The 26805-nt window shown below is 45.8% G+C and overlaps 1 protein-coding gene across 1 annotated transcript in view; it reads left to right on the forward strand.

The window, feature by feature from the left end:
• The window catches only part of CMTR1 (cap methyltransferase 1), a gene marked incomplete at its 3' end in the record, with an annotated part of 151237 nt that overhangs the window by 32675 nt on the left and 91757 nt on the right, over positions 1 to 26805 (forward strand). The window contains 4 exon segments of the mRNA XM_030195764.1: positions 4689 to 4837; positions 8516 to 8674; positions 11100 to 11192; positions 16575 to 16646. Coding sequence (XP_030051624.1) covers positions 4689 to 4837; positions 8516 to 8674; positions 11100 to 11192; positions 16575 to 16646 — 473 coding nt within the window.

Below are 26805 nucleotides of genomic sequence, written 5' to 3' on the forward strand. Positions count from 1 at the left end.
AGTGAGGGCCTCTTGCTGTAGTATAATTATACAATATATATATATATATATATATATATATATATATATATATATATAGCTTCCTGTAGGGGTCTTTTGCTCCCACAACACAGTCTGAAAAGTTAAGAAATAAATTAACGTTTAAGGTATTGAAAAGAACAAGGATTAGATGATTTTAACACACGCTGTCTAATGCAAAAGCCACCTGACAACCCAGCTGTATTTGTGATCACAGAGTTTTAAAACATATGACCTTTGTATGAATCTTCTTCCTCCCAATAAGACCTGGAACAACAGGATGTGCCAGTGCGGAAGGGGGCACGGGCACCTCAAGTCAGGATATGATGGTTCTCTTGCCTTTGATCTTCTTCGCTTCTTGTTGTTGATGGTCATGCCCTCTACCTTTGCGTGTGCACCTTCATACGGTTTATCAGTAATGTTCTTCATATCATGATAGCATGCAATTGGCTGGAGCCATACTGTTGTGTCTAGGCCCAACTGCAGGAATCTGTCATGTCAGCTCAGGATATCCCCAAATCTTGTGGCTTCAATTGATCTGGGGCTGCATAAAAAATAGTCCTTACACGGTTGTGTTCATTCTTCCAGACTGGGTCAACATAGTTTCATCAGCGTCATAGCCATTACCCTTATCTGATGCAAGGTAGGGGTAATAGACAATCCATATGACATCACAAGCTAGCACCATAAGCTTGGTTAAATTAAGCTGTGTAATACGCAGTTTAAATCATTGCAGGCGGCTTTACACCCTACAGTCATCTGATGATCTAGTGGTTAACATTGTACATGGTCGAGCAGGAGGCAAAATTTTCAGTTTCTTTCTCAAACTACTGTTCTTTACTAGTATGACTTGGATTACCAACGTGGAAAAGCCATGCACTATGTACAGCCCTTACAGTAATACCAGTTGTCCAGCACAGAAACATAAACCTAGAACTTGAAGACAGATGACCATTGGACACGTCGTCTGCAATCCCTCTTTCTTTTCCTCAGAGATCATCTATTGTCTCAGGCTTTCTTGGATTCAGATGCTGACTTAGCCTCCAACACCTCTACTGAGGAACTGTCCTATACATCTATCACCCTTTCTATAAGAAATACTGCTTTAGCTACCCCTGAATCTGCCCCCCTTTTACTTTTATCCTGTGACCCCCCTCATTTCAAATTATCCTTTCTGTTGGGAAGGGCCTGCCTCCTGCACATTTATACCTTGGAAATATTTGTCTCTATCGAATCTTCCCTCTTCCACTTTTCCTCTGAAGTTATACATATTTAGAACTTTGTCCTCATAAGGTATGGTCTTCAGAATTTTATACAGACTTATATCACATCCTTCATCTTGCTGGTAATCACTCTCTCGTGAGTATCATTCCTTTCTTCTGTATAAGTTTCTGGTCAGACCTCGTTTGGAATACTGTGTACAATTCTGCTGGCCACACTTTCAAAAAGGTATAGATGATGGCGTCGGTTCAGAGAGCAACTACTAAAATGGTGAGCTGTCTTCATCATATAGCATAGGGGGATAGACTTAAGATACAAACATTTATACCCTGGAAAAGAGGCAGGAATGGGAGGTATGTTGCAGCACACTCCTGTGACATCGGATGATGTCACCAATCTGTGAGAATACACCTCCACATCTAGTACTTTCGTTGCTTCATTCTACATCCTTACCCCTGGACAATCAATAGTTACAGCACACTCCTGTGACAGACCAGGAGCTGACTAATATCTCCAACATAGAGTCCAAGATGGAGATGTTTGACTGTTGTGGGCTAGAAGTCACCTTCTAATGAAGGGGTCACTGTACCATTGCACCTTATCCGTAAGGACGCACTGATGAAGAACTGGGAATCTCCCCTGTCAGTGCAGGTCACAACCCAAGAAGGTGGATACGTAATACCATATCCAAAAGGCTCCTAGAGGGCACAATTGCCGCACTATTCTATGGTGGTCAAATCCGCTCTCAAATAGGAGTTCCAGGTCTCATTCCTCTGCGTGCCCCCTGGTAAAGAGGCTCAGATCTTAGACTTTTCAGGCCTCGATGCTCCTTGCACGCATCCAGTCCTACCAGCTCTATACGAGCCTATACTTGGAATCTTTGGTTAACAGAACACTCAGTCTGGCGGACTCTCACAGGAGCAGGCTGCAGAGCTTTGCCAGTTGGCCAACAAGCAGATGAAGTGCAGAGCATAAATGGCCAGGAGTGCTAACTGTACTTTTGATGTTACTTTTCTGCCATGGATGTGATAATGCGAAAACTTTTATGGCTGTATGTTTCTGACCTAGAACCAACGGTCCAAGATAGATTAGCGGATGTGCTTTGCCGAGGGAGCGAATTATTTGGGGGTAAGGTGGACGAAGTTGCTGATCGCATTAAGAAGCATACCAACACCTTCCAAACTTTATCTTGGCACCCTCCATCTGCTACATCCTTCTGCTAAAAGAATTTTTGAGTGGGCCTAGGCAGCGGACCTATTAACTCTCAAAGGCATAGGCTCCTGTCACCTCCTTGCTCTAACCAGGTCTAGGTCTTGCCAACCCCACGCCCAGAAGCCCCAGCAGGCTCCCCAGTCAAAGCAGGGGATGAGCTTTTGACTGGTTCCCAACGAACATAGCCGTTCTCCAAGTAACCGTCCCAGATAGCTTACTGGTAGAGGGGAGGCTGAATTTTTATCATCACAGGTGGCTGCTTGTAACCTCCAATCAGAGGGTTCTTCAAATAGTCCACCTCATTTACGCCCTGAATTGTCGACAAAGACTGCCAAATTGCCCACCAAGAGCATCTTACATCAGCTCTCAGCACAAGCATGTATTTGTAGAGGAAATCTCCGCCCTTCTGTCAGCCTGATGTGACAGTCCGACTAAGGGACATGGATTATGACGCCTACAGAATCTGGTACAACTTTGCTCTTAATTCACCTGTTAGATGTTGAGTGACACACAGCACTTTGTCCACCTTGGATGCTATTAGCCGAAAGAGTGCCTTAAGCCTCTGTTGAGAGTTTGTATTGTAGGTCTTGAGAAATGAACCTAGGCCACATCCTTGGAAGTAGCATTGGGAAAGGGAGGGGGTAGAGGAAGCATATCATGCATCTACCTAGCATTGTTACAACGCACAGACCCCCAGACATTTTATGTTAATAGATGGGAGGGAGCCCTACAAAACACAGTCTCCAAAGAGAGCTGGAAGAGAGGATATCATCTATTTAAACCATCGATGGCTCAGAGTGCAATTGAGAATGGCTTTAAAATTTATTATTGGTGGTATTACATGCCAGATAGACTGCAACGTATTTACCCAGAGATATCTGCGGAGTGCTGGCGGACTTGTGGAGCCAGGGGAACATTTATGCACATTTGGTGGGACTGTCCAAGGATAACAGAGTACTGGAGGACAGTGATATATCACTGATAACTAAAGTGCTTCAACGACCCCTACCCATGCCAGCCAGAGCACTGTCTGCTACACCTTCAACCGGCATCAACGACATGACTCCAGCACAAGCTGGCCACACAATACCTGGTAGCAGCTAAAATAGCAATAGCCAGAAATTGGAAACAGCAGCAGCCGCCAGACATGCAGAGGGTGATGCAAAAAGTGGATTTTATGTACCAAATGGCAAAACTGACAGCGATCAGAAGAGGGCGAATGGGAGCCTTTGACAGACTGTGGCAACATTATGAACAATTTCGGGAACAGAGTACAGCACCACCATGATACGGGGGGGGGGGGGGGGGTAGGGAGGGGAGGGAGGATAAGGGAATTAAGAGTTTCATAAGCTGTAAAGGTAAAGGTACAGCGAAGGGCGACGAAAATGATAGTGGGGATGGGACGACTTTCCTATGAAGAGAGGCTGAGAAGGCTAGGGCTTTTCAGCTTGGAGAAGAGACGGCTGAGGGGAGATATGATAGAAGTGTATAAAATAATGAGTGGAATGGATCAGGTGGATGTGAAGCGACTGTTCACGCTATCCAAAAATACTAGGACTAGAGGGCATGAGTTGAAGCTACAGTGTGGTAAATTTAAAACGAATCGGAGAAAATTTTTCTTCACCCAACGTGTAATTAGACTCTGGAATTCGTTGCCGGAGAACGTGGTACGGGCGGTTAGCTTGACGGAGTTTAAAAAGGGGTTAGATAGATTCCTAAAGGACAAGTCCATAGACCGCTATTAAATGGACTTGGAAAAATTCCGCATTTTTAGGTATAACTTGTCTGGAATGTTTTTACGTTTGGGGAGCGTGCCAGGTGCCCTTGACCTGGATTGGCCACTGTCGGTGACAGGATGCTGGGCTAGATGGACCTTTGGTCTTTCCCAGTATGGCACTACTTATGTACTTATGTACTAAAGTTCTATGATAAGTTGTAATTCAAGGTTTTTTTTTGTTGTGTATCTTAAAAAGTATAATAAAAAAGATATGGAAAAAAAAAAAGAAATGAACCTAGGCCTCTTGAGCATCACTGAATTATTCTAGTTATATGCTATGGCTGTAGACTAGACCTCTTAGCGCCAGGATTAATGTACTAATTGTTTTTTGTTTTAGTTACATTGAGGTATTCATTTTTGTTTAGGAGATTTTATTGTACTGTTCTGTTGCTGGACACCAGTAACATGTAAAGTTCTGGTCTTATGAATTTATTGACTGGATTTTTTTTTTTTTTAATAGAGTCTTCCACAAGTGAAAGTGGATCTGATAGTGAGAATGAGAAGAAGCCTGTGTTTGGTACTTCCCGAAATGAGGCCAGCATGGACTCGCTTGTGGAGGGGACTTCCTCTCGCTATTCCATGTATAACAGCGTCTCTCAGAAACTTATGGTAAGTAAAGAGTTCCTTGTTAAACCTATGTACAGATTTTTTATGGATAATGAACTTCGGTGGAGGAATCGCAGAAATACAGGTGAACAAAATTGTGAACATATGTTTAGCGGAGAATTGTTCTAGCGGCGGGTGGGAGCTGGGGAGGGGGCTGGGAATGAAAACTGAACTGAGTCCTACTGTGCCTGTTAGAGTCGATCTGTTAATGCTGTGGTACAAAGTTCAAGTTTTAAAACTAGGGGGGAAAAGGGTATAGAGACTAGTTGATAAAGTTTTCTTTTCTTTCTTTTTTTTTTTTCTGCCTATCAATAACCTACAATTCTTCCTTTAAACCCCAATCAATTTAGAGTGGAAGAGTGGCCTGGTGGTTGGCTTTGGTCCTGGGGAACGGAGGAACTGAGTTCAATTCCCACTTCAGGCACAGGCAGCTCCTTGTGACTCTGGGCAAGTCACTTAACCCTCCATTGCCCCATGTAAGCCGCATTGAGCCTGCCATGAGTGGGAAACTGCGGGGTACAAATGTAACAAAAATAAAATAGATACTATTGGAGATTCTACATGCAATGTTGCTACTATTTGAGGTTCTGTTGCTACTATTGGAGATTCTACATGGAATGTTGCTATTCCACTAGCAACATTCCATGTAGAAGGCTGCGCAGGCTTCTGTTTCTGTGAGTCTGACATCCTGCACGTACGTGCAGGACGTCAGACTCACAGAAGCAGAAGCCTGCGCGGCCACATTGGTGATCTGCAAGGGCCGACTTCTACATGGAATAGCAACATTCCATGTAGAATCTCAAATAGTAGCAACAGTGGAGGAGTGGCCTAGTGGTTAGGGTGGTGGACTTTGGTCCTGGGGAACTGAGGAACTGAGTTTGATTCCCACTTCAGGCACAGGCAGCTCCTTGTGACTCTGGGCAAAGTCACTTAACCCTCCATTGCTCCATGTAAGCCGCATTGAGCCTGCCATGAGTGGGAAAGCGCAGGGTACAAATGTAACAAAAATAAAAATCTTGCTTCCCAAAGCATAGAGCAAAATAATGTTCTCTTACCAGAGAAATGTCCTCTTCTTTCTGAACTTCTCATATTTCTCTTTTTATTTTGTGGTTACTTAACTTGGTGAGGGTCTACCTGTGTTCTGCTTGTGGGAAAGATCTGTTCTGTTCTGTTAGCATCGAACGGCTGTGTAGGATTGATCTGTACTAATCCAGCTTGTTTAGTTTTCCGGTAGGTGTATTCTTGTTCTACAGCCTATCGCAGTGTTTACAGTGCAGCTTTTTCCTAGGTAGGAGAATATCAGAGAGGCAACAAGTCCATCCGTAAGATAAAGAAGGGAGGCCAAAGGAACAAACAGCAAGCCAACACCAGTATGGTGGAGAGAAAATGTATTAACATAGAAGTATCTGAAGCAGCCACATTTTGGTGGATGCCTGCATCAGGAGTATCTATTCCTTGCTGCAAAGAATAGCGAACGTGAACAAAATTAATGACACACTGGAATTAAAGCATTTCTGACATGCCGCCGCGGTATGAAGACAGACAGTTCAGAGCCACAGTCGTGTTAGTTGCTGACTCAAACCAATGATTTTGCTATTCTTAGTGATGAATTGATGTCCCTGATGCAGGTTATCAGCTGAAATGAGGCCGCATCAGGCATGTTGGGTGTCAATACATTTTCTCTCTGCCATACTGATATTAGTTTGCTGTTTTTTTCATTTGGTCTCTTGGAGGGGCATAATCGAACGGCGACGGCCATCTATATGGCCGGTGCCGCAAAGAGCAGTCCCAAACCGTATTATTGAAAAAGATGGCCGGCCATCTTTCGTTTCGATAGTACGGTTCGGGCCAGCCAAATGTCAGAGATGGCTGGGTTTGAGATGGCCGGCATCGGTTTTCGCCGATAATGGAAACCAATGCCGGCCATCTCAAACCCAGCCAAATCCAAGGCATTTGGTCGTGGGAGGGGCCAGCATTTGTAGTGCACTGGTCCCCCTCACATGCCAGGTCACCAACCGGGCACCCTAGGGAGCACTGCAGTGAACTTCAAAAATTGCTCCCAGGTGCATACCTCCCTTACCTTGTGTGCTGAGCCCCCCAAATCCCCCCCAAAACCCACTCCCCACAATTGTACAACACTACCATAGCCCTAAGGGGTGAAGGGGGGCACCTACATGTGGGTACAGTGGGCTTTTGGGGGAGGGGGGGTTGGAGGGCTCCCATTTACCACCACAAGTGTAACAGGTAGGGGGGGGGATGGGCCTGGGTCCACCTGCCTAAAGTGCACTGCACCCACTAAAAACTGCTCCAGGGACCTGCATACTGCTGTCATGGAGCTGGGTATGACATTTGAGGCTGGCAAAAAAATAATTTTTAATTTTTTTTTTTGGGGTGGGAGGGGGTTGGTGACCACTGGGGGAGTAAGGGGAGGTCATCCCCGATTCCCTCCAGTGGTCATCTTCTCAGTTGGGGCACTTCTTTGAGACTTGGTCCTAAAAATAAATGGACCAAGTGAAGCCGGCAAAGTGCTCGTCAGAGCCGGCCTTCTTTTTTCTATTATCGTCCGAAGCCGGCCATCTCATTACCACGCCCCCGTCCCGCCTTCCATACTCTGCCGAAACGCCCCCTTGAACTTTGGCCTGCCCTGCGACGGAAAGCAGTTGAAGCCGGTGAAAATCGGCTTTCGATTATACCGATTTTGCCGGCTTCAGGAGAAGGCCGGCCATCTCCCGATTTGTGTCGGAAGATCGCCGGCCTTCTCGTTCAAAAATAAGCCGGTTGGTGTCTCCAGACCAGAGTGGACTTGTTCATCCTACTTTTCCTTGTGTGGTTTCTGGAAGTTAGTATTGTTATGGTATAGCAGAATTGATTTACAAGCCCTGAGTGACTTTTGTAGGGTTTTGCATTACTTCACAACATGCCTGGTACTGGGTTTTGGATTTGGATTCAGCTCACGCCTTTTTCAGTTGTAGCTCTGTATGAGATGCATTCTGGTACAGTAGGTATTTTTCTATCCCTGTAGGGCTTGCAATCTTAAGTTTATACCTGAGGCAATGGAGGGTTCAATGACTTCTCCAAGATCTCAAGGAGTAGCAGTGGGGTTTGAACCCTGACTTCCATGGTTCTCAAATGGAAAATGTACAAAGCAGATCGTTAAGAACGTAATTTATTAATACAATTTAAAAAAACACATAAATACATATAAAAGATTAGCCCGACACAGGCCGTGTTTCGCCCAGCAGGGGCTGCTTCAGGGGCAGTACCACCATCTGCACTTCTCACGACTCAAAAGAAAAAAAAAAAACCAAATCGCTCGCCAATTATCTCTGTATATTTCCAGAATACTGCAAATATTATTATGTTTAATATGTTGTATTATGTTGGTTCATTACTTAAGTGTGCATATTGCCATTGGTAACAAGAGGTACTGAGGGATGGGAACAGATGCACTAGAACCACCCAGTGAACGATTCCTTCCTGGCTCTGTTCAAAAGTGTCCCTTCACTGTCCCTTCACTGCTGACAGAGGTGCTGCCCCCCCCCCCCAATGCTAAAAATGTTAATTTGCTGTGCCCCGTCTTAGCCTCCCCCAAATAGCGGAGTCACTGACTGCCTATAGTAACTTTTCAGCACAGTAACTTTTATTTCAGGTCAACTAGCATGATTTTGTTTTCTTTTGCAGGCCAAGATGGGCTACCGAGAAGGCGAAGGTCTGGGAAAGTTTAACCAGGGACGGAAGGACATTGTTGAAACCTCTACTCAGAAGGGACGGAGAGGACTAGGACTAACGCTAAAAGGATTTGACAGAGATTTGAACATCAATTGGCAGGATGAACCTGAGGTGACTGCTTGGTTACTATTGTTGAATAAGAGAGCAAGGCCAGTAGTACATTGTATAGCAAGAAAGATATAGTAGAATTGGAAAAGGTGCAGCGAAGGGCGACTAAAATGATAGAGGGGATGGGATGACTTTCCTATGAAGAAAGACTAAGGAGACTAGGGCTTTTCAGCTTGGAGAAGAGACGGCTGAGGGGAGACATGATAGAGGTATATAAAATGTTGAGTGGAGTGGATGTGAAGCGTCTGTTCACGCTTTCGAAAAATACTAGGACTAGGGAGCATGCGATGAAACTACAGTGTAGTAAATTTGAAACAAATCGGAGAAAATTTTTCTTCACCCAACGTATAATTAAACTCTGGAATTTGTTGCTAGAGAAAGTGGTGAAGGCGGTTAGCTTAGCAGAGTTTAAAAAGGGGTTGGACGGTTTCCTAAAGGACAAGTCCATAAACCGCTACTAAACGGACTTGGAAAAATCCAAAATTCCAGGAATAACATGTATAGAATGTTTGTACGTTTGGGAAGCTCGCCAGGTGCCCTTGGCCTGGATTGGCCGCTGTCGTGGACAGGATGCTGGGCTCGATGGACCCTTGGTCTTTTCCCAGTGTGGCATTTCTTATGTACTTATGAGAGAGAAAATAAGTGGTGGTAGTTTCCAACTTCCTTAGCTTAAGGGCTGTGACCCTTAGTGGTTTACATTTGTTTCTTGTTGAGTCCTGCAGGGTCAGATTGCGTTTTACGCACCCTGAGGCAAGAGGTGGAGGGAAGGATTTCCCATTTCCTCTTTACTCGCTGCCTCCCTCGCATTCAAGTTAGTGCTGTATATTTTCCTGTGCCAGCTGCAGCAGTAGAAGCAAACTCAAAGTGAAAATTCAACATGGAGCCTGCGTTCTTGCTATGACGAGCCCCTGTGGTGCTCTGCTTCTTCTATGTGCACGGGCTTCCCATAGCTATGTAAATTCATGGGAGAAGTGGGGAGCTGCGGGGCCTATTAAGAGCAGAAAGGTAGGTCTTACGGTGACTTTTCAGTTCAGGCTTGCTGCTACTGCTGCAACCAGTACAGGAAGACAAAGACAGGCCTAGCGGGAGACATAATAGCAGTACTTTGGCGCCTATCAAAATTTGGTGCCTTGGTCTAAATCTGGCCTGGGTTCTTGTTAAATTAGTATTGAGTATTTAACAAAAGCTGATTTTGGTTTTGGATACTCTTGGTGTTATTTTCTATCTAGTTACAGAGCTGAATTCAGAGGAACTCGTTCAAAGACAATCTCAGCTACTGCAGTGGTAACCATCTGGATCTGACTGCTCTATGACTTGATACTTGAAATCGAGCAGAAATAATAAACTTAGTGTATTTTCTCTAAATAACAAGGATATTTTATGCTTTCCTTTTTCTTTTATCTCCCCTTGATTATATCCCATTTTATTACGGTGAATGTTTTCTCTGTCCATGGGTGATTTACTGTCCTCCATTTCTATTGCACGGTTGTTAACTACTGTCTTCCTTCTGCTGAAATCAGCTTCTTGACTGATAGCAGAACTGAGTTGTTCAAGCTGAATTTTCGGTAGTGTATCTAAAAGCCTTGTTACTTTGTACATCATGTTAAAATTGGCATACGTTTTCAAACACTGGCTGTGCATATACTTTAAGTGGTTTTTGAAATTAGCATCATTATGTGTATAATGTTATTGTGGTAATGTAAGTGAGAGCGGGACAAACTGGAGCCACACAGCGGGCTAAGGTGAACAAAATAATGTTTATTTAAAGTGTCAGGTAGGGGTCCTGTTCACTTCAAAGGTGGAGGAGAAAAGAAACAGAAAACTAGTCCTTTCATACAAGAGTGTCCAAAATCCCTGTCCCTTGATTTTGGCACCCTTTATCACCAGCACCCTGAGCAGTGCCTCGCCTGGTCTACCAAGGGGGGGGGGGGGGGGGAGGAGACTTGGATCACAAGCCAGGGGAGGAGTGGAGGGACCGATACCAGATTGCAGGGGGGTGGGGATGAGTGCCAACCCTGGTTATTATTGTATACTTTTATATTGCCCTCTTAAAAATATATTTAACCGAAGGCAGTTCAATCAAGTTGTAAATACAATAGTCTAAAATACATCACATAAAGAATACATTATGGTGATACATAAAAAGGAAGTCCTCACTTTACTCACTAGGCAATGACCTCTATATCGGGGAACGTTTTGTGTCCCACAATAACTCAACATGTCCACTTGCTAAATCACCGACGCCCTGAGTCTATAGGTTGAGCTGGCCCTCATAACATAACAGATGTATATGGAGCATTTAGGTGCAGTGAATGGTGTGAAGAGCATTTTAAAAACTAAATGTGGTTCTTTTTTTTTTACTGCAGGGCTATTGATCAGTTTGAGAGACAGAATATCTTGTCTCATTTTTCTGATTTTATATTCTCAGGCTAGCGCTTATGAGCAGGTGGATTGGTTCCCAGAGTGCACCACAAGAATCCCTGATGCCGAGGAGCTGAAAGATTGGATGACCGTGGGAAAGGTATTCCAGCTTTGAACTTTCTTTCACCAATTACTTTTAGCTGTAAAGAATGCAACTTCTTCTGGTCAGTCTACTGATTCAATCACTGTTTCCAACCACCCAATTGTTGTAAAAGTTGGTTTTCTTACAGATTGTGCTTACCAGAGGGTTAGTATTGGACACTTGGAGCTGTGATGATGGTCTCTGTACAATACTGTTGGTGATAGCTCATATGGAGTATTGTTTCCAGTTTTGGAGGCTGTACCTCTGAAAGAAGTAGAATGGTGGTGGCCCAGAGAAGGGTCATTAAACCTAGGTAGGACTTGGCACCAAAAACCCTAAGAAGTGAGACTTGAAGATCTGACCCTGATATATTAAAGCACACCAGACTTGGTTCACTTATTTAGTCAGATTTCAGCATTTTTGTTTTCAGTGTTAATTTTACTCCTATATTTAATGACGCATTAGTGTGGAAAAAAGTGTGCTTTAAGTTTAGTGAACATTCCATGCTAATTAGTGGAAAATACGTGCTTGTTGGAATGACTTCTAGGAAGCAAAGTAGACTAAAATTGGTGCTTCCTTACTGATCCTACTATACCAGTCCAAACTTACAGCAGATGTAGGTAAAGGTACTGCCAACCTATCCAACAACTTATTATTTATTGCATTTGTACCCCACATTATCCCACCTTTTTGCAGGCTCAATGTGGCTCACAGAGTGTGATTATGATGTAGTCATTACAAGATCTTAAATACAATCGATAATAGGCTGAAGGTAAATGGGGATTTAGATGGAAAGGTGTTAGGTAAGGTAGTGTGAGAGGTGTTTTTTTTGATGCACATGAGTGGTTTAAGGAATGATTTGTTTCATTGAGGATTACTTTTGTAGGCTTTGTTGAAGAGATGTGTCTTCAAAGATTTGCAAAAGTTGGTTGGATTATCCATGGTTTTCAGGGCCATGGGTAATGCGTTCCATATCTGTGTGCTTTTGTACGCAAAAGTAGTGGCATATGACTGTTTGTATTTAATTCCTTTACAACTGGGGAAGTTCAGGTTGAGGAATTTGCTTCAGAATAGGTGTAACCACCGCCTGCTTCCAACAAACAGGAAGCAACCCAGTGGTCAAACTCTGCATAATCATCAAATACGCCAACAATCCATGTTTTGAGACGAGCACTCACTGAGATGGTAAGGGATCCAGCCTACGATAAATAATATGCCTATCCTTCATATCTTTCTCAAAAGATGTCAAAGAGGGCAGTTGAAATTCACTCCATTGTACAACATCCATACCTGTACAACCACCCCCTTATCAGAAGTAGGAAAAACCTTTTGCAAGGTGACAACCTTAGTACAAAAGAACTGAGCAAGATCCTTCACAGCCGACATAAGCCTCAATGAGGCCCCCTATCCCCCGAACAAGAACTAAAAAAAAAATAGAAAACCACCTCTTTGCGGGTATCATAAGAGACAAATAATATTGCCTCTTTGCTAACTTCAGCTGACGATTGTAATACCGCTGCATCCCCGTATACAAGGCCAAAGTAGTTGGAGACCCATATTTTCTCCACTGTCTCCTTGTTCTCCGCAGCGGGTTTTTCGTCAAATATAACCCCTTATGATAACAAGGCTTAGACTGAACCTGCAAACTCTTCACACACATTGGCACAGTGACACAGCTCACTATTCCACACCACCACCTGCTCCAACAAAGACAATTGTACAAAATTTTCCAGGAATCCCACTGACAAGGGATATAACCCCTCTGGATCAACTGAACCCACCGGGTGAGAGCAGTAACAATGAGAATCAGAAAAACCCCACTCGCTCTCTTCACAGCACAATTGAAACTGCATAGCGTAATGATCCGTCCAAGACAATAACTGCGTTGAAACATCCGATAAAGAGAAACATCTGAAGATGAAATAACTAAATCCAAGGTGTGCCCTTTCCCCATGAGTAGGAGCGCTCACCCACTGTGTCAAACCTACGAAAACAGCCAAAAAATCTTGCATTTTGGCTGAGTCAGCATCATCCACACGTATATTAAAATCTCCGACATCAACTAATTTTGAATAGTGGACCAACAAATGCCATGGACTGATATATATCATTCCATACTGAAATAGATAAACCTGGTGGACAGTAAAAAAAAAAAATCCTGCAGCATAAATAGATGTCACCACCCTTGTAAGCCAAATTCAAAGCAGAAAGCTGCACCATGGGAATGTCCGTAATACAACCCACAGCAGCTATGCCCCCACCCTTTCTTGATGACCTTGAAAAGGAGAACACCTACTGAGACATGCATTGGACCAAATAAGAACCCTTCTCATCTTACAACCAAGTTTCCATCATAAAAACAAGCAATGACGTAACCTCATCCATCAAATCCAACAACATACCTCTTTTACTTTTTACAGACTGACAATTCAACAACAGACATTGCAATACCAAACTATCACTCATAACCAGCCACACACCTAACAGGCTTATAATGTTCTTAAGTTCTTATTTAGAATCCAACTCCACCCTAGTGAAGCATCTGTTCACGCTTTCCAAAAATACTAGGACTAGGGGGCATGCGATGAAGCTACAATGTAGTAAATTTAAATTGAATTGGAGAAAATGTTTCTTCACTCAACGTGTAAATTAAACTCTGGAATTCGTTGCCAGAGAATGTGGTAAAGGCGGTTAGCTTAGCGGAGGTTTAAAAAAAGGTTTGGACGGCTTCCTAAAGGAAAAGTCCATAGACCGTTATTAAATGGACTTGGGGAAAATTCACTATTTCTGGGATAAACAGTATAAAATGTTTTGTACATTTTTGGGATCTTGCCAGGTACTTGTGACCTGGATTGGCCACTGTTGGAAACAGGATGCTGGGCTCGATGGACCTTTGGTCTTTCCCAGTATGGCAATACTTATGTACTTACGTTATATGATTTGCAGATTGCCAATAATTAAATATGTATGTATGTATAAAATGTAAATGTGGCTTGTTGCCAATAAAGATAAAAAGGGGAGTGGGAATAAAAACCAGGATTCCCAAAGACTGGACCACAGTGATAGTGAAAACAAAGCAAAGTTTATTGAATGACTCGACACAACGTTGTGTTTCGGCCACAAGGCCTACATCAGGAGTCCTGTAAGTATGAAGCAAAACTCAATGATGGATAATGTTGATTTGTGGATTGAGTCCAAAGTAGATGAGAATCCAGAAATGATGGATTATAGTGGTCTTAAAAAAGAGCGACACTTCTTTTCGAGATAGATATTTCACAACGGTCTTTTTTAAGACCACTACAATCTATCATTTCTGGATTCTCATCTACTTTGGACTCAATCCACAAATCAACATTATCCATCATTGAGTTTTGCTTCATACTTACAGACTCCTGATGTAGCCTTGTGGCCGAAACACAACGTTGTGTCGAGTCATTCAGTAAACTTTGCTTTGTTTTCACTATCAATGTGGTCTAGTCTTTGGGAATCCTGGTTTTTATTTCCACTCCCCTTTTTATCTTGAGTTACTCCGTGGGACTTCTTGAGTTCTCTACTTCCGTGGATTCTCTTTTTGTTGCCAATAAAGGCATCATTCTGTATTTCCCAGCATTTCTTGTAAGGAAACACATACGGATTTTCACGTCCTCTGAAAAAGCCAAGTTGTTTAGTAGTAAATGGTGGTTTCAAAGGACAAGAGGATACAAGCCTCCACAAATCTACTTGCCTCCCTAAAGAGTTGGCGTTACCAGAATAGTAGAATCGAGGGAGGGCTCACCTAACTGCAGTCCCACACATATTTAAAGCACCTTAAAAAGGATCTGGAAACTTTGAATCATCTCTGAGGAGAACAAAGGAACAACACCTTCCCCGATTTTTATATTTCAGCGGTTTTTATTGATGATGTACCACGTCAAACAAAACCAATAAAGTCAAACATTTTGTAAACATTCAGTCATATCATAATTGTACATATGCATCTAGTCTAACATCATCATCATTATTTTACATCCTTTCCTCCCCCTCCCCCCCCCCCCCCCCCCCCAAACCTCCCCTTTATTTTACTCCTTTACCTTTATCTACTTATTTCATGGTAATTATACTAGCAATATCTATTACAGGTCTTAACCGGTCCAAAATCCGGAGCCAATATTTGCTGGATGTCTCACTATCTAGGACGTATCCAATTTGTTAAGCACTGCAGTTCTAGCCTTGTGGGAGATATTTTGTAAATATTTAGGCCATATATTAACAAAGACCTTTCTTTTCTTTGGGTTACCGTAAGCCTCCCTGGCCTCCCAGAGCATTAGCTCGTGGAACCTATTTCTCCAGTACCAAAAGGAGGGTGGCTCAGCCTGCAGCCAATGTCTGAGTATACATTTTTTCCCCACTGCATGGGCATTACACAAGAATAACTCCTGATTTTTGGCTGAGATCCCATAAGCATTGCTTTTATTCAAAAGCACTCCCCTCCAGGAGGGAAGCAGTCCATGTCCCAATAGTTGTTCAAGATATTTCTGTAACATTTTCCAAAAGTGTTTTATTCGATCACATCGCCAAAATGCACGCAAAAAAGTGTTATTATCTCTTTGACACTTAGGACATTGAGCATCAGATATCCAGCCTGCCCTTACTGCTTGTGATTGTGATATGTACCCCCTGTGAATTATCCTGTATTGACTCTCCTGCAGCTCTCCTTCCCCGATCTTTATTCAGTGACATCGCCCGTGTATACGGTCTGTGCCAGGGCTGGTGGTTGGGAGGCGGAGATAGTGCTGGGCAGACTTATACTGTCTGTTCCAGAGCTGGTGGTGGGAGGTGGGGCTGGTGGTTGGGAGGCGGAGATAGTGCTGGCCAGACTTATACGGTCTGTGCCAGAGCTGATGGTGGGAGGCGGGGATAGTGCTGGGCAGACTTATACGGTCTGTGCCAGTGCCGGTGGTGGGAGGCAGGGATAGTGCTGGGCAGACTTATACGGTCTGTGCCAGAGCCGGTGGTGGGAGGCGGGGCTGGTGGTTGTGAGGCGGGGATAATGCTGGCCAGACTTATACGGTCTGTGCCAGAGCCGGTGGTGGGAGGCGGGGCTGGTGGTTGGGAGGTGGGGATAGTGCTGGGCAGACTTATACGGTCTGTGCCAGAGCTGGTGGTGGGAGGCGGGGATAGTGTTGGGCAGACTTATACGGTCTGTGCACTGAAGAGGACAGTACAAATAAAAAAGTAGCACATATGAATTTATCTTGTTGGGCAGACTGGTGGACCATGCAGGTCTTTTTCTGCCGTCATCTAGTATGTGTGGAGACTGGTATCCTGCTGTCATCTGAGAACACTGTTACATGTTGTCAGTTTTGTTTTGGATGTCAGTTTGTTGTTTTCATCTTTCCTGTGTTCTTTGTTTTCTTGTAGAGGAAGATGGTGATTGAGGATGAGACGGAGTTTTGTAGTGAAGGTCTTCTTCACAGTGTCTTGCAGTGTAAGGTGAGGTTTTGTAACTTGGACCAGTCTTGAGCTACATAAGAGCTGAGAAAACAAGAGAACTGAATGAACTCATATAAGATCTATTTTTATGCTTAAATACCACCTTTTTTTTCCTCCAGAAAGGGAACCATGAGCACTTTGCATTAAAAACATAAAGCTGAAAAAATAGAGATGTTATGTTAAATTAGGAAATGTGATTTTTTTTTTTAATGTGCCAATTAATGATGAGACCCAGTAGGACAGTGTGGTAAAAAGTCCTTTTTGGGTTAGAGCATCTTTCAAAAAAGTGGAAAAGGGATCCAAATAAAGAAAACCAGAAACAACACATAAACACTGGCAAGAAAGTTAAAAAGAGAATTTGAAAACCTTTTTCCAGGTACATTAGAAGTAAGAAGCTTATGAGGGAGTCGGTTGGACTATTAGATTATCATGGAGCAAAGGAGGCACTCAAGGAGAACAAGGTCATAGTGGACATAACCACAGAAAAGCTGAAGCAGGATGAGTAGCCAGAGCCTTTACAGGCATTATGCTTTGGAACGTCAGTTTTGGATACCTGTGCATTTTGCGATTTTCCCAGAGCCATTTTTATTGACAATATTCACACAGCCCAGAACACTGCAGCCAGACTCATATTTGGAAAAACAAAATATGAAAGTGCAAAACCCCTAAGAGAAAAGCTACATTGGCTTCCACTTAAGGAACGCATTGCGTTCAAGGTCTGCACTCTAGTCCATAAAATCATTCACGGAGATGCCCCGGCCTATATGTCAGACCTGGTTGACTTGCCACCCAGGAATGCTAAAAGATCATCCCGCACATTCCGTAATCTGCACTTCCCCAGCTGTAAAGGACTAAAATACAGATTAACACATGCGTCTAGCTTCTCCTACATGAGTACGCAGTTGTGGAATGCATTGCCACTTAAACTAAAAACAATTTACGAACTAATTAAATTTCGTAAATCTCTGGAGACCTATCTCTTCAACAAGGCATACCACATCGACCAATAACTGTAATGTAACACATTACCACTCTACCTTATATTCTGAATTGTTTCCTTCCTATATCTGTTTGCTTAATCCTATTATATCATCCATGTTCTCTATGCAACTCCAATTGTTATCTTTTACTCTGGAATGGCGAACGCCATAGCGGAACATTGTAAGCCACATTGAGCCTGCAAATAGGTGGGAAAATGTGGGATACAAGTGCAACAAATAAATAAATAGTAGTAGCCTGTTCAGAGGACCCTTGAGGAAGGCCCAATCATCGAAACACAGCCCGTGTTAGGTTCATTATATTTGCCTGTTCCATATCATCAAGCTGATCAATCCATAGACTGGTGGGTTGTGTCCATCTACCAGCAGGTGGAGATAGAGAGCAAACTTTTGCCTCCCTATATGTGGTCATGTGCTGCCGGAAACTCCTCAGTATGTTCTCTATCTCAGCAGGTGGTGGTCACACACAGCAGCAGCTCTGGCTAGGCCTCCAAGCCTAATCCTTAGGTTTTGTTGAGGCCTGGGGTTGAGGGCTCTTTTGAGCAAGTGCAAACCTGGTGGTGCCAGGTCCCTCCTTTTCTCCCCCCTCCCGCTGGCTCCGTTTAAAAAAAAAAAAAAAAAAAAAAAAAAATTTTAAACGTCTTTAAAGGCGTTTAATTCGACGTTTCTTTAAACGTTCATTGCAGCTACTCACTGGGACACCAGTTCGTTACAGCTCGGAGCGGCAAGCAGGTAATTTTACCTTTTTATAGCGGGCAGGGGGTTCCCCGATTCTTCTCCTCGTGGCATATGGCGTCGGAGGGCGAGGGCGCAAAGGGTCGCTCCCCAGATCGCTGGAGCGCTTCTAGAGGGGATGCGGGGGTTTTACAACCTGATTCGCCCTTGATGGGTGACAGTTTAGTGACCGATGAATGTCCCGGTCGTTCCTCCGGCGTGGCGGTTTTTTCCCACCATAAACGCCCATCCCCCGCTCCTCGCCTCCGCCATCTTGGCCGGCCACGCGGCTCGGACGGCTTCTTCGTGGGCCGCCCTTGAGGTTGGAGACATTAATGCCATGAACGCCCTTAATTTGGGCGACGGCACAAAGCGGCTAAAGTTAAGCGCCGTTCTTCCCGCGCGGCTCCTTCGCGGAGTTTCGCGCCGGACGCCATTTTGGATGCGCAGCTTGTCTCTCCCCCGCTATTGCGAGCGCCGGTTGAGAGTGCGTCTAGGGCTGTTGCCCAGGCTGCGGAAGTGCACAGTCTGGGAGGTTTCTCCCCCGAGTTTGTTTTGCTGCTGCATCAGGCTTTCCTCATGCAAAACGCTGCCCCTGCTCCCTCTTCTGATAAAGAGGTTGAGGTTCCCAGAGGTAAACGCCCTCGGGTTGATTTTCAGGCCTTGGAGGACTTTGTCTGCTCCGATGTAGATGAGGGCAGCGTGTCTGAGGTCTCCCAACGGTCCTTTGCGGATTCCTTGGAGGAGATAGATCCCCGCTCGGATGGAGCGGATGACCCCTCTGCAGCGCGGCTTTTTAGCCCAGAGGATTTGCCCAACCTGTTGTTACAGGCCATGGACACTTTGAAGATTTCCTCTCCGGAGGACGTCTCTCCCTCAGCCCCTGTTGGCTCTGCCATTATGCTGGGGACGAAGCGCCCGCCTAGATCCTTCCACGTGCATGATGCCATGCACACCTTAATTGTGGCTCAATGGGATGTCCCGGAAATGAGCCTTAAAGTGGCTAGGGCTATGTCCCGCCTCTATCCTTTGGCTGTGAGTGAACGTGAGGCCTATCTGTGGCCTACCGTGGATTCTTTAATCACTGCGGTGACTAAGAAAACGGCGTTGCCGGTGGAAGGTGGCACGGCCCTAAAGGACGCCCAAGACAGAAGATTGGAGGCGGCCTTAAGGTTGTCCTTTGAGGCAGCTGCTTTAAGTTTGCAGGCCTCAGTTTGCGGCTCCTATGTGGCCAGGGCGTGCCTGACTATGGTGCAGCGGGCTTCCCCCTCGGATCTTTCCTTGAGGGCTGATTGACCGGCCCTGGAATCGGGCTTAGCCTATTTGGCAGCCTTGCTGTATGATGTCTTGAGAGCCTCAGCTAAAGGCATGGCTCAGACAGTCTCTGCGCGGCGGTGGCTTTGGCTGAAACATTGGTCTGCTGACCACGCCTCTAAATCCCGCCTGGCTAGATTGCCTTTTAAAGGCAAGCTGCTCTTTGGGGTCGAGCTGGACAAAATCGTGACCGATCAAAAAACGGCACGTCTAAGGGCAAGAAATTACCAGAGGTCAGGGCTCGGGCTAGTACTCGTCCCGGTACCTCCAGAGGACGGTTGCTGGAAGCCCGTCGGTACCGCCCGGGCAAGTCGGGTTCCTCTGCCCCCTCTTCCTTCAAGAGGAATTCTCCCCCAAGCAGCATTCCTTTCGCAGAGACCGCCGTCCCGGAGGTGCTCCCTCCGGTCCTCCCCCAGGGTCTCGTACCCAATGACGGGGCCTTGGTCCACGCCCCAGTGCAGATTGGAGGACGGCTGTCCTCGTTTCTGGGCGAGTGGACCACTATAACTTCAGACGCGTGGGTGCTGGAAGTCATCAGAGACGGCTACAAGCTAGAGTTCTGCCAACCCTTAAGAGACGGGTTTGTACTCTCTCCCTGCAAGTCTCCGGTCAAGCTGTGGCAGTGCAGCAGACCTTGGACAACCTGATCCGCCTGGGTGCGGTCGTTCCGGTGCCAAAAAATCAGATTGGCAAGGGACGTTACTCCATTTTCTTTGTGGTTCCAAAGAAAGGAGGTTCTGTCCGGCCTATCCTCGACCTCAAAGGGGTCAATCGGGCCTGGAAAGTGAGGCACTTTCGCATGGAGACTCTCCGCTCTGTTATAGCGGCAGTGAAGGCAGGAGAGTTCTTGGCTTCCTTGGACATCAAGGAAGCGTACCTGCATATTCCCATCTGGCCTCCTCTCCAACGCTTTCTGCGTTTTACAGTCCTGAGACGACACTTCCAGTTCAGAGCCCTCCCTTTCGGGTTGGCTACTGCTCCGCGGACCTTTTCCAAAGTAATGGGGGTCATAGTGGCCTTCCTGCTAAAGGAAGGAGTACAAGTCCATCCTTATCTGGACGACTGGTTGATCCGAGCCCCCTCTTATGCAGAGTGCGGCAAAGCTATGGACCGGGTAGTTGCTCTTGTGAGCTCCCTGGGATGGATCATCAACTGGAAGAAGAGCCAGCTGCGCCCGACTCAGTCCCTGGAGTATCTGGGAGTTCGATTCGACACCCAAGTGGGCAGAGTGTTCCTGCCAGACAATCGGATTGTCAAGCTTCAGGCTCAGGTGGACTAGTTCCTAGTAGCCTCTCCTATTCGGGCTTGGGACTACGTGCAGCTGTTGGGCTCTATGACGGCCACGATGGAAGTAGTGCCCTGGGCCAGGGCTCATATGAGACCACTACAGCTATCTCTGCTGCTGCGCTGGACTCCGATGTCGGAGGATTATGCTGTGCGCCTTCCCGTGGACCCAGCAGTGCGCAAGGCGCTGAGCTGGTGGACGCAGACAGACAAGTTGTCTGCAGGATTGCCTCTGGTGACCCCGGAGTGGATTGTCGTCACGACAGACGCCTCTTTGATGGGCTGGGGAGCCCACTGCTTGGGAAGGACAGCGCAGGGGCTCTAGTCTCCTGCAGAGGCAAGTGGTCTATCAACCTCCTGGAACTCAGAGCCATTCGGTTGGTGTTATTGGAGTTCATCCCGGTACTGGTGTTGTAGCCTGTACGGGTCCTGTCGGACAATGCCACGGCTGTGGCCTATATCAACCGCCAGGGAGGTACCAAGAGCGCCCCTCTAGCCAAGGAGGCTATGAGTCTTTGCCAGTGGGCGGAAGCGAACCTGGAGCAGCTTTCAGCGGCCCACATTGCCGGAGTCATGAATGTCAAGGCGGACTTTCTCAGTCGCCATACCTTGGAGCCCGGAGAGTGGCAACGATCTGCTCAGGCGTTCTTGGACGATCCTCTGCGGCTGTCAGTGGAGCAGGGCCTGTTACATCAGGGTCCCGTGGTGATGGAGGATCCCTCTCCCTTTGGTCTTACGGCCTGGCTATTGAGCGGCAGCGTCTGAGGAAGAAGGGCTTCTCAGACAAGGTCATCGCCACTATGCTGAGAGCGAGGAAGCGCTCTACTTCTACTTCTTACGCCAGGGTTTGGCGTATCTTTGCAGCATGGTGTGAAGCAGGCTCACTTTCTCCCTTCACTGCTCCAATTTCTTCAGTGTTGGCGTTCCTGCAAGAAGGTCTGGAGAAAGGCCTGTCGCTCAGTTCCCTTAAAGTCCAGGTAGCGGCTCTGGCTTGCTTCAGGGACCGCCTGAAGGGTGCTTCCCTGGCTTCGCAGCCAGATGTGGTGCGCTTTCTCAAGGGAGTTAATCACCTGCGCCCTCCTCTGCACTCAGTGGTGCCTGCGTGGAATCTCAACCTGGTGCTAAGAGCATTGCAGAAGCCGCCTTTTGAACCCTTGTCGAGGGCATCTCTGAAAGACCTGACGTTGAAAGCAGTCTTTTTGGTGGCTATCACTTCAGCCAGAAGAGTTTCCGAGCTCCAGGCGCTCTCATGTCGAGAGCCTTTTCTGCAGTTCACTGAGGCAGGAGTGACTATTCGCACAGTGCCTTCCTTCCTGCCCAAGATTGTTTCTCGCTTCCATGTGAATCAGCAGCTCTGTCTCCCTTCCTTTCGTAGGGAGGACTACCCAGAGGAGTACTCCGCTCTTGAATATCTGGATGTGAGATGAGTCATCATCAGATACTTGGAAGTGACCAATGATTTCCGGAAATCGGATCATCTGTTTGTCCTGTTTGCAGGTCCTCGTAAGGGTCTGCAGGCTGCTAAGCCTACAGTGGCAAGATGGGTCAAGGAAGCCATTGCAGCGGCTTATATGGCCACGGGGAAGGTGCCACCTATCCAGCTGAAGGCTCACTCCACGAGAGCTCAGGCGGCCTCGTTGGCAGAGGCCGGATCCGTCTCCTTGGAAGAGATATGCAAGGCGGCAACGGGGGCTTCGGCTCATACATTCTCCAAGCATTACCGTTTGACTGTGGCTGCACGGGCGGAGGCCCGGTTTGGAGCTTCAGTGTTGAGGTCAGGGATTTCTATGTCCCGCCCTGGGTGAGTACTGCTTCGGTACATCCCACCAGTCTATGGATTGATCAGCTTGATGATATGGAAGGTAAAATTATGTATAATCATACCTGATAATTTTCTTTCCATTAATCATAGCTGATCAATCCATAGCCCCTCCCAGATATCTGTACTGTTTATATTCTGGTTGAATTTTAGGTTCAAGTTTAGCCTTCAGTTACTTCAGGAGGACTTCGTGTTCAAGTTTTTCTTTCACTTGGATTCTTCAAGAGTTGAGACGAGTTTGTGTTACAGTGAGCTGCTGCATTCCTCTCCCCTCCGTTTTACGGGGCTGGATTGAGACATAAATTCTGCCGGCACTCCCTCCCGCTTCGTGCGGCTGTAGGGCAGCTTTGTACCCCTCCCGCTTCGGCGGTGTTAGGGTCAGTCAGCTCCTCCCGCGGTTGCGGTTGCAGGATAAGCCAGATCCCCCCGCATCGGCGGGTGTGGTGTCCCTCCCCCGCTCCGCGGGGATGAGCTGGACGGATTCCCCTCCCCCACTTGTGTGGGGATGAGCTGGGTTAATTCCCCTCCCCCGTTTCGGCGGTGGTGAGCTGGGCAGAGTGTCCCTTCGTGGGTGTAATTCTCTAAGTGCTGAGTCCTGCGGATGGAGCTTTGATATCGACATACTGAGGAGTTTCCGGCAGCACATGACCACATATAGGGAGGCAAAAGTTTGCTCTCTATCTCCACCTGCTGGTAGATGGACACAACCCACCAGTCTATGGATTGATCAGCTATGATTAATGGAAAGAAAATTATCAGGTATGATTATACGTAATTTTACCTTCTTCACTTTTCTGAATAAAGGCTCTGGCTATTCATCCTGGTTCAGCTTTTCTGTGGTCATTCCCACCCTTTGTTGATTTGTTCTCCATTGCCAGTTTTGTAGTGGTAGGTCTGGTTCCTCCTAGGATTGTTTTTCTGAAGAGGATGCCAGAGATGGCTTTTAAAGCCATTGAAACAAATCTTGGTGCACCTGGAAGATGCAATAGGTAATGTTCTCTCTAAGGACTGAGTTGATGTGAACGAGATTGGAAAGAATTTCACGAGCCATACTCTATATGCTTTCCCTACTTGTTTGCCTGTAGTTTAACTATATGTTTATAGCTAGTCCAAGTTTTACTGAGCTATGGATGTTTAGCACAGTTTAGAGGGAACATTGCTCCCCCTGTACACCATGCTTTAAAAAAATGGGGGGGAGGGGGACAATAGGGGCACTTTTGAACACAGCACGGAAGGACCCCTTCACTGCCTACCAGCTGCTTCCCCTAGTACCTCTGTTACTGATGGTATTATGTGCACTGCATATACTCCAGGGAGTTGTGTAGGAAAGAAAAATCAGAGTACTGTATGACAAAATAATACAACGTATTAAACAGAAATCCTGAGGTTACTGGCAACCATAAAATAATTTACCTATCAACATTTTTGGTAGGTTACCAAATGGCTATCAGGCTTCAGCTCTGCCAGCCTTTAGTTTGTTGTTGAGTTTCCAAACACAGATAATATGCATACTCAGGACAAGCAGGCCATATTTTTTCACAACTGGGTGACATCATCTGACAGAGCCTGGTGCGGAGGCTGCCCATCGTTCTGTCTCTTTAAGAGGGCTTTGGCAGCATTCCACTGTGCGTGTACGAGCATTGGACTAGCAGTCTGCTTTTTTCAGAGAAGAGAGTTTGTGGTTTTGGTCTCTCGGTGCATTTAGCTTCGTGGTTCCTTCTGTGGGTATGTGTGTGTGGGGGGAGGGGTTCTAATTTTTCTTCATTGCTTCCTTGATTTTTCGGTTCTGTTGGCCCCCTTAGGCCCTAACTCCGGCCGGGTAGCATCAAGCTTTTTCGGGGGTGAGTGGCCTTTTTTCACACTCACCATTGGAGCCGTTTGATTTGGTGTCAGCTGTTTTTCCTTCCGTGTCCCAGAAGGTTCCCAGTGGCTTTAAGCACTATTTCCAATGTGATCAGGTCATCTCTGGGAATGATCCCCATAACTGGTGTCTCCATTGCTTGGGGCCAGACCACAATACTCATTCCTGTGTCCTCTGCTTGCACATGCAAAAGGTGACCCAGAAAAACAGGGAGATCCACTGAGCAAATATTTTTTGTGCCGAGTCCGGTCCATCGATGTTGGCATAGGAAGCATCAGCCCTGATGGCTGAGGTGGCTCATTCAGACACTGGGAGTGCGAAGTAATGGGTCAAAGACTACTACTACTACTACTATTTAGCATTTCTATAGCGCTACAAGGCGTACGCAGCGCTGCACAAACATAGAAGAAAGACAGTCCCTGCTCAAAGAGCTTACAATCTAATAGACAAAAAATAAAGTAAGCAAATCAATTAATGTGTACAGGAAGAAGGAGAGGAGGGTAGGTGGAGGCGAGTGGTTACAAGTGGTTACGAGTCAAAAGCAATGTTAAAGAGGTGGGCTTTCAGTCTAGATTTAAAGGTGGCCAAGGATGGGGCAGGACGTAGGGGCTCAGGAAGTTTATTCCAGGTGTAGGGTGCAGCGAGACAGAAGGCGCGAAGTCTGGAGTTGGCAGTAGTGGAGAAGGGAACAGATAAGAAGGATTTATCCATGGAGCGGAGTGCACGGGAAGGGGTGTAGGGAAGGACGAGTGTGGAGAGATACTGGGGAGCAGCAGAGTGAATACATTTATAGGTTAGTAGAAGAAGTTTGAACAGGATGCGAAAACGGATAGGGAGCCAGTGAAGCGACTTGAGGAGAGGGGTGCATATGGTGCTTTATGCATATCTCTTGTTCTCTTCAAGTTATTCAGAGATGAGATAGACAGTTTTTTCTCTGCTGAATATTTGCCTGGCTGTATTGTGTGATATAGCCGGCTATCCACGAATATTTGAGTGCTGGCTGGCTAAATTTAGCGGCCAAATCGGACTGCCTAAATAGCAGTCCTATCTTTGATTTCTATAAACTTAACCGACTAGTGCTGAATATTCATTTAGCCTGTTAAGTTTCAGCCAACCAAAAGAAACCTGGAAACGGGCATTGAATATCTGGGATCAGCGCTGATCACGGCACTTATGCGGGCTGCTTCCCACAGTCTGAATATTGCAGCTGTTCCATTAGCTTTTTTGTTTGTTTAAATAACTTTCCTCATTTTATCATATTTGCCCTTTTGAAAGTGTACAGCGCTGTGTACGCCTAGTAGCGCTATAGAAATGATAAGTAGTAGTAGTAGGATGTGATAAAAGCAGTTAGTGTAGCAGGGTTGAAAAAGGTTTGGACAAATTCCTGGAAGGAAGGTCCATAAAACATTAGTAAGGTAGACCTGGAGAAAGCCACCGCTTATCCCTGGAATTAAGTAGCTAATGATTGGGACCCTGCCAGATATTTGTGACTTGGATTGGCCACTGTTGGAAACAGGATGCTGGGCTAGATGGACCTTTTTTCTGACCTAGTAATGCAATTCTTATGTTCTGTTTCAACTGACCTTGGGCATCTCTAGTTCTTTTCGTGTTCTTGTTTTAGTTTTCAAGTAGTGAGAGCCTCTGTCTAGTAGCTGCCGATGCCTCAGCTATGGACTTTGTGTGTGACACTTGTCTGCAGTGCTCAGGATCATTTGGTTTCTTTGCTATTTTCTCTTTGCAAAGTCATGGGGCCAAATACATACGCTATCAGATATCCTAGTAAAACAAGGTAATGCAAATAATTGCGAATGCGTACTGTAACATATGTTCTGTAATAGCAAGAATGTCTTTCATGATACCTGATTTGTGACAGGTGAAATAAATCTGAAAATAAAGATAAAATACTATAAATCATATCCACTAAACTAAAAGGTAATATTGTGATATAAAAAGAACTATAAGAATGCAATAAAATAACAGCAAGTAATGTAAGCATCAAACATCAAACATATAAACGGCGAGTGACCGTACTCACTCGCAAATGCGCAATAGAGACCTTCTCTGCCCCGCCCCCACGTCAATACGTGATGACGGGGGGCGGAACACAGAGGGTCTGTACTGCGCATTGCTGAGGGAGGGACACCGCTGTCTAACGCTCCCCCCACCCGA

This window comes from Microcaecilia unicolor, chromosome 3 (assembly GCF_901765095.1).
Source record: "Microcaecilia unicolor chromosome 3, aMicUni1.1, whole genome shotgun sequence".
Lineage (NCBI taxonomy): Eukaryota > Metazoa > Chordata > Amphibia > Gymnophiona > Siphonopidae > Microcaecilia > Microcaecilia unicolor.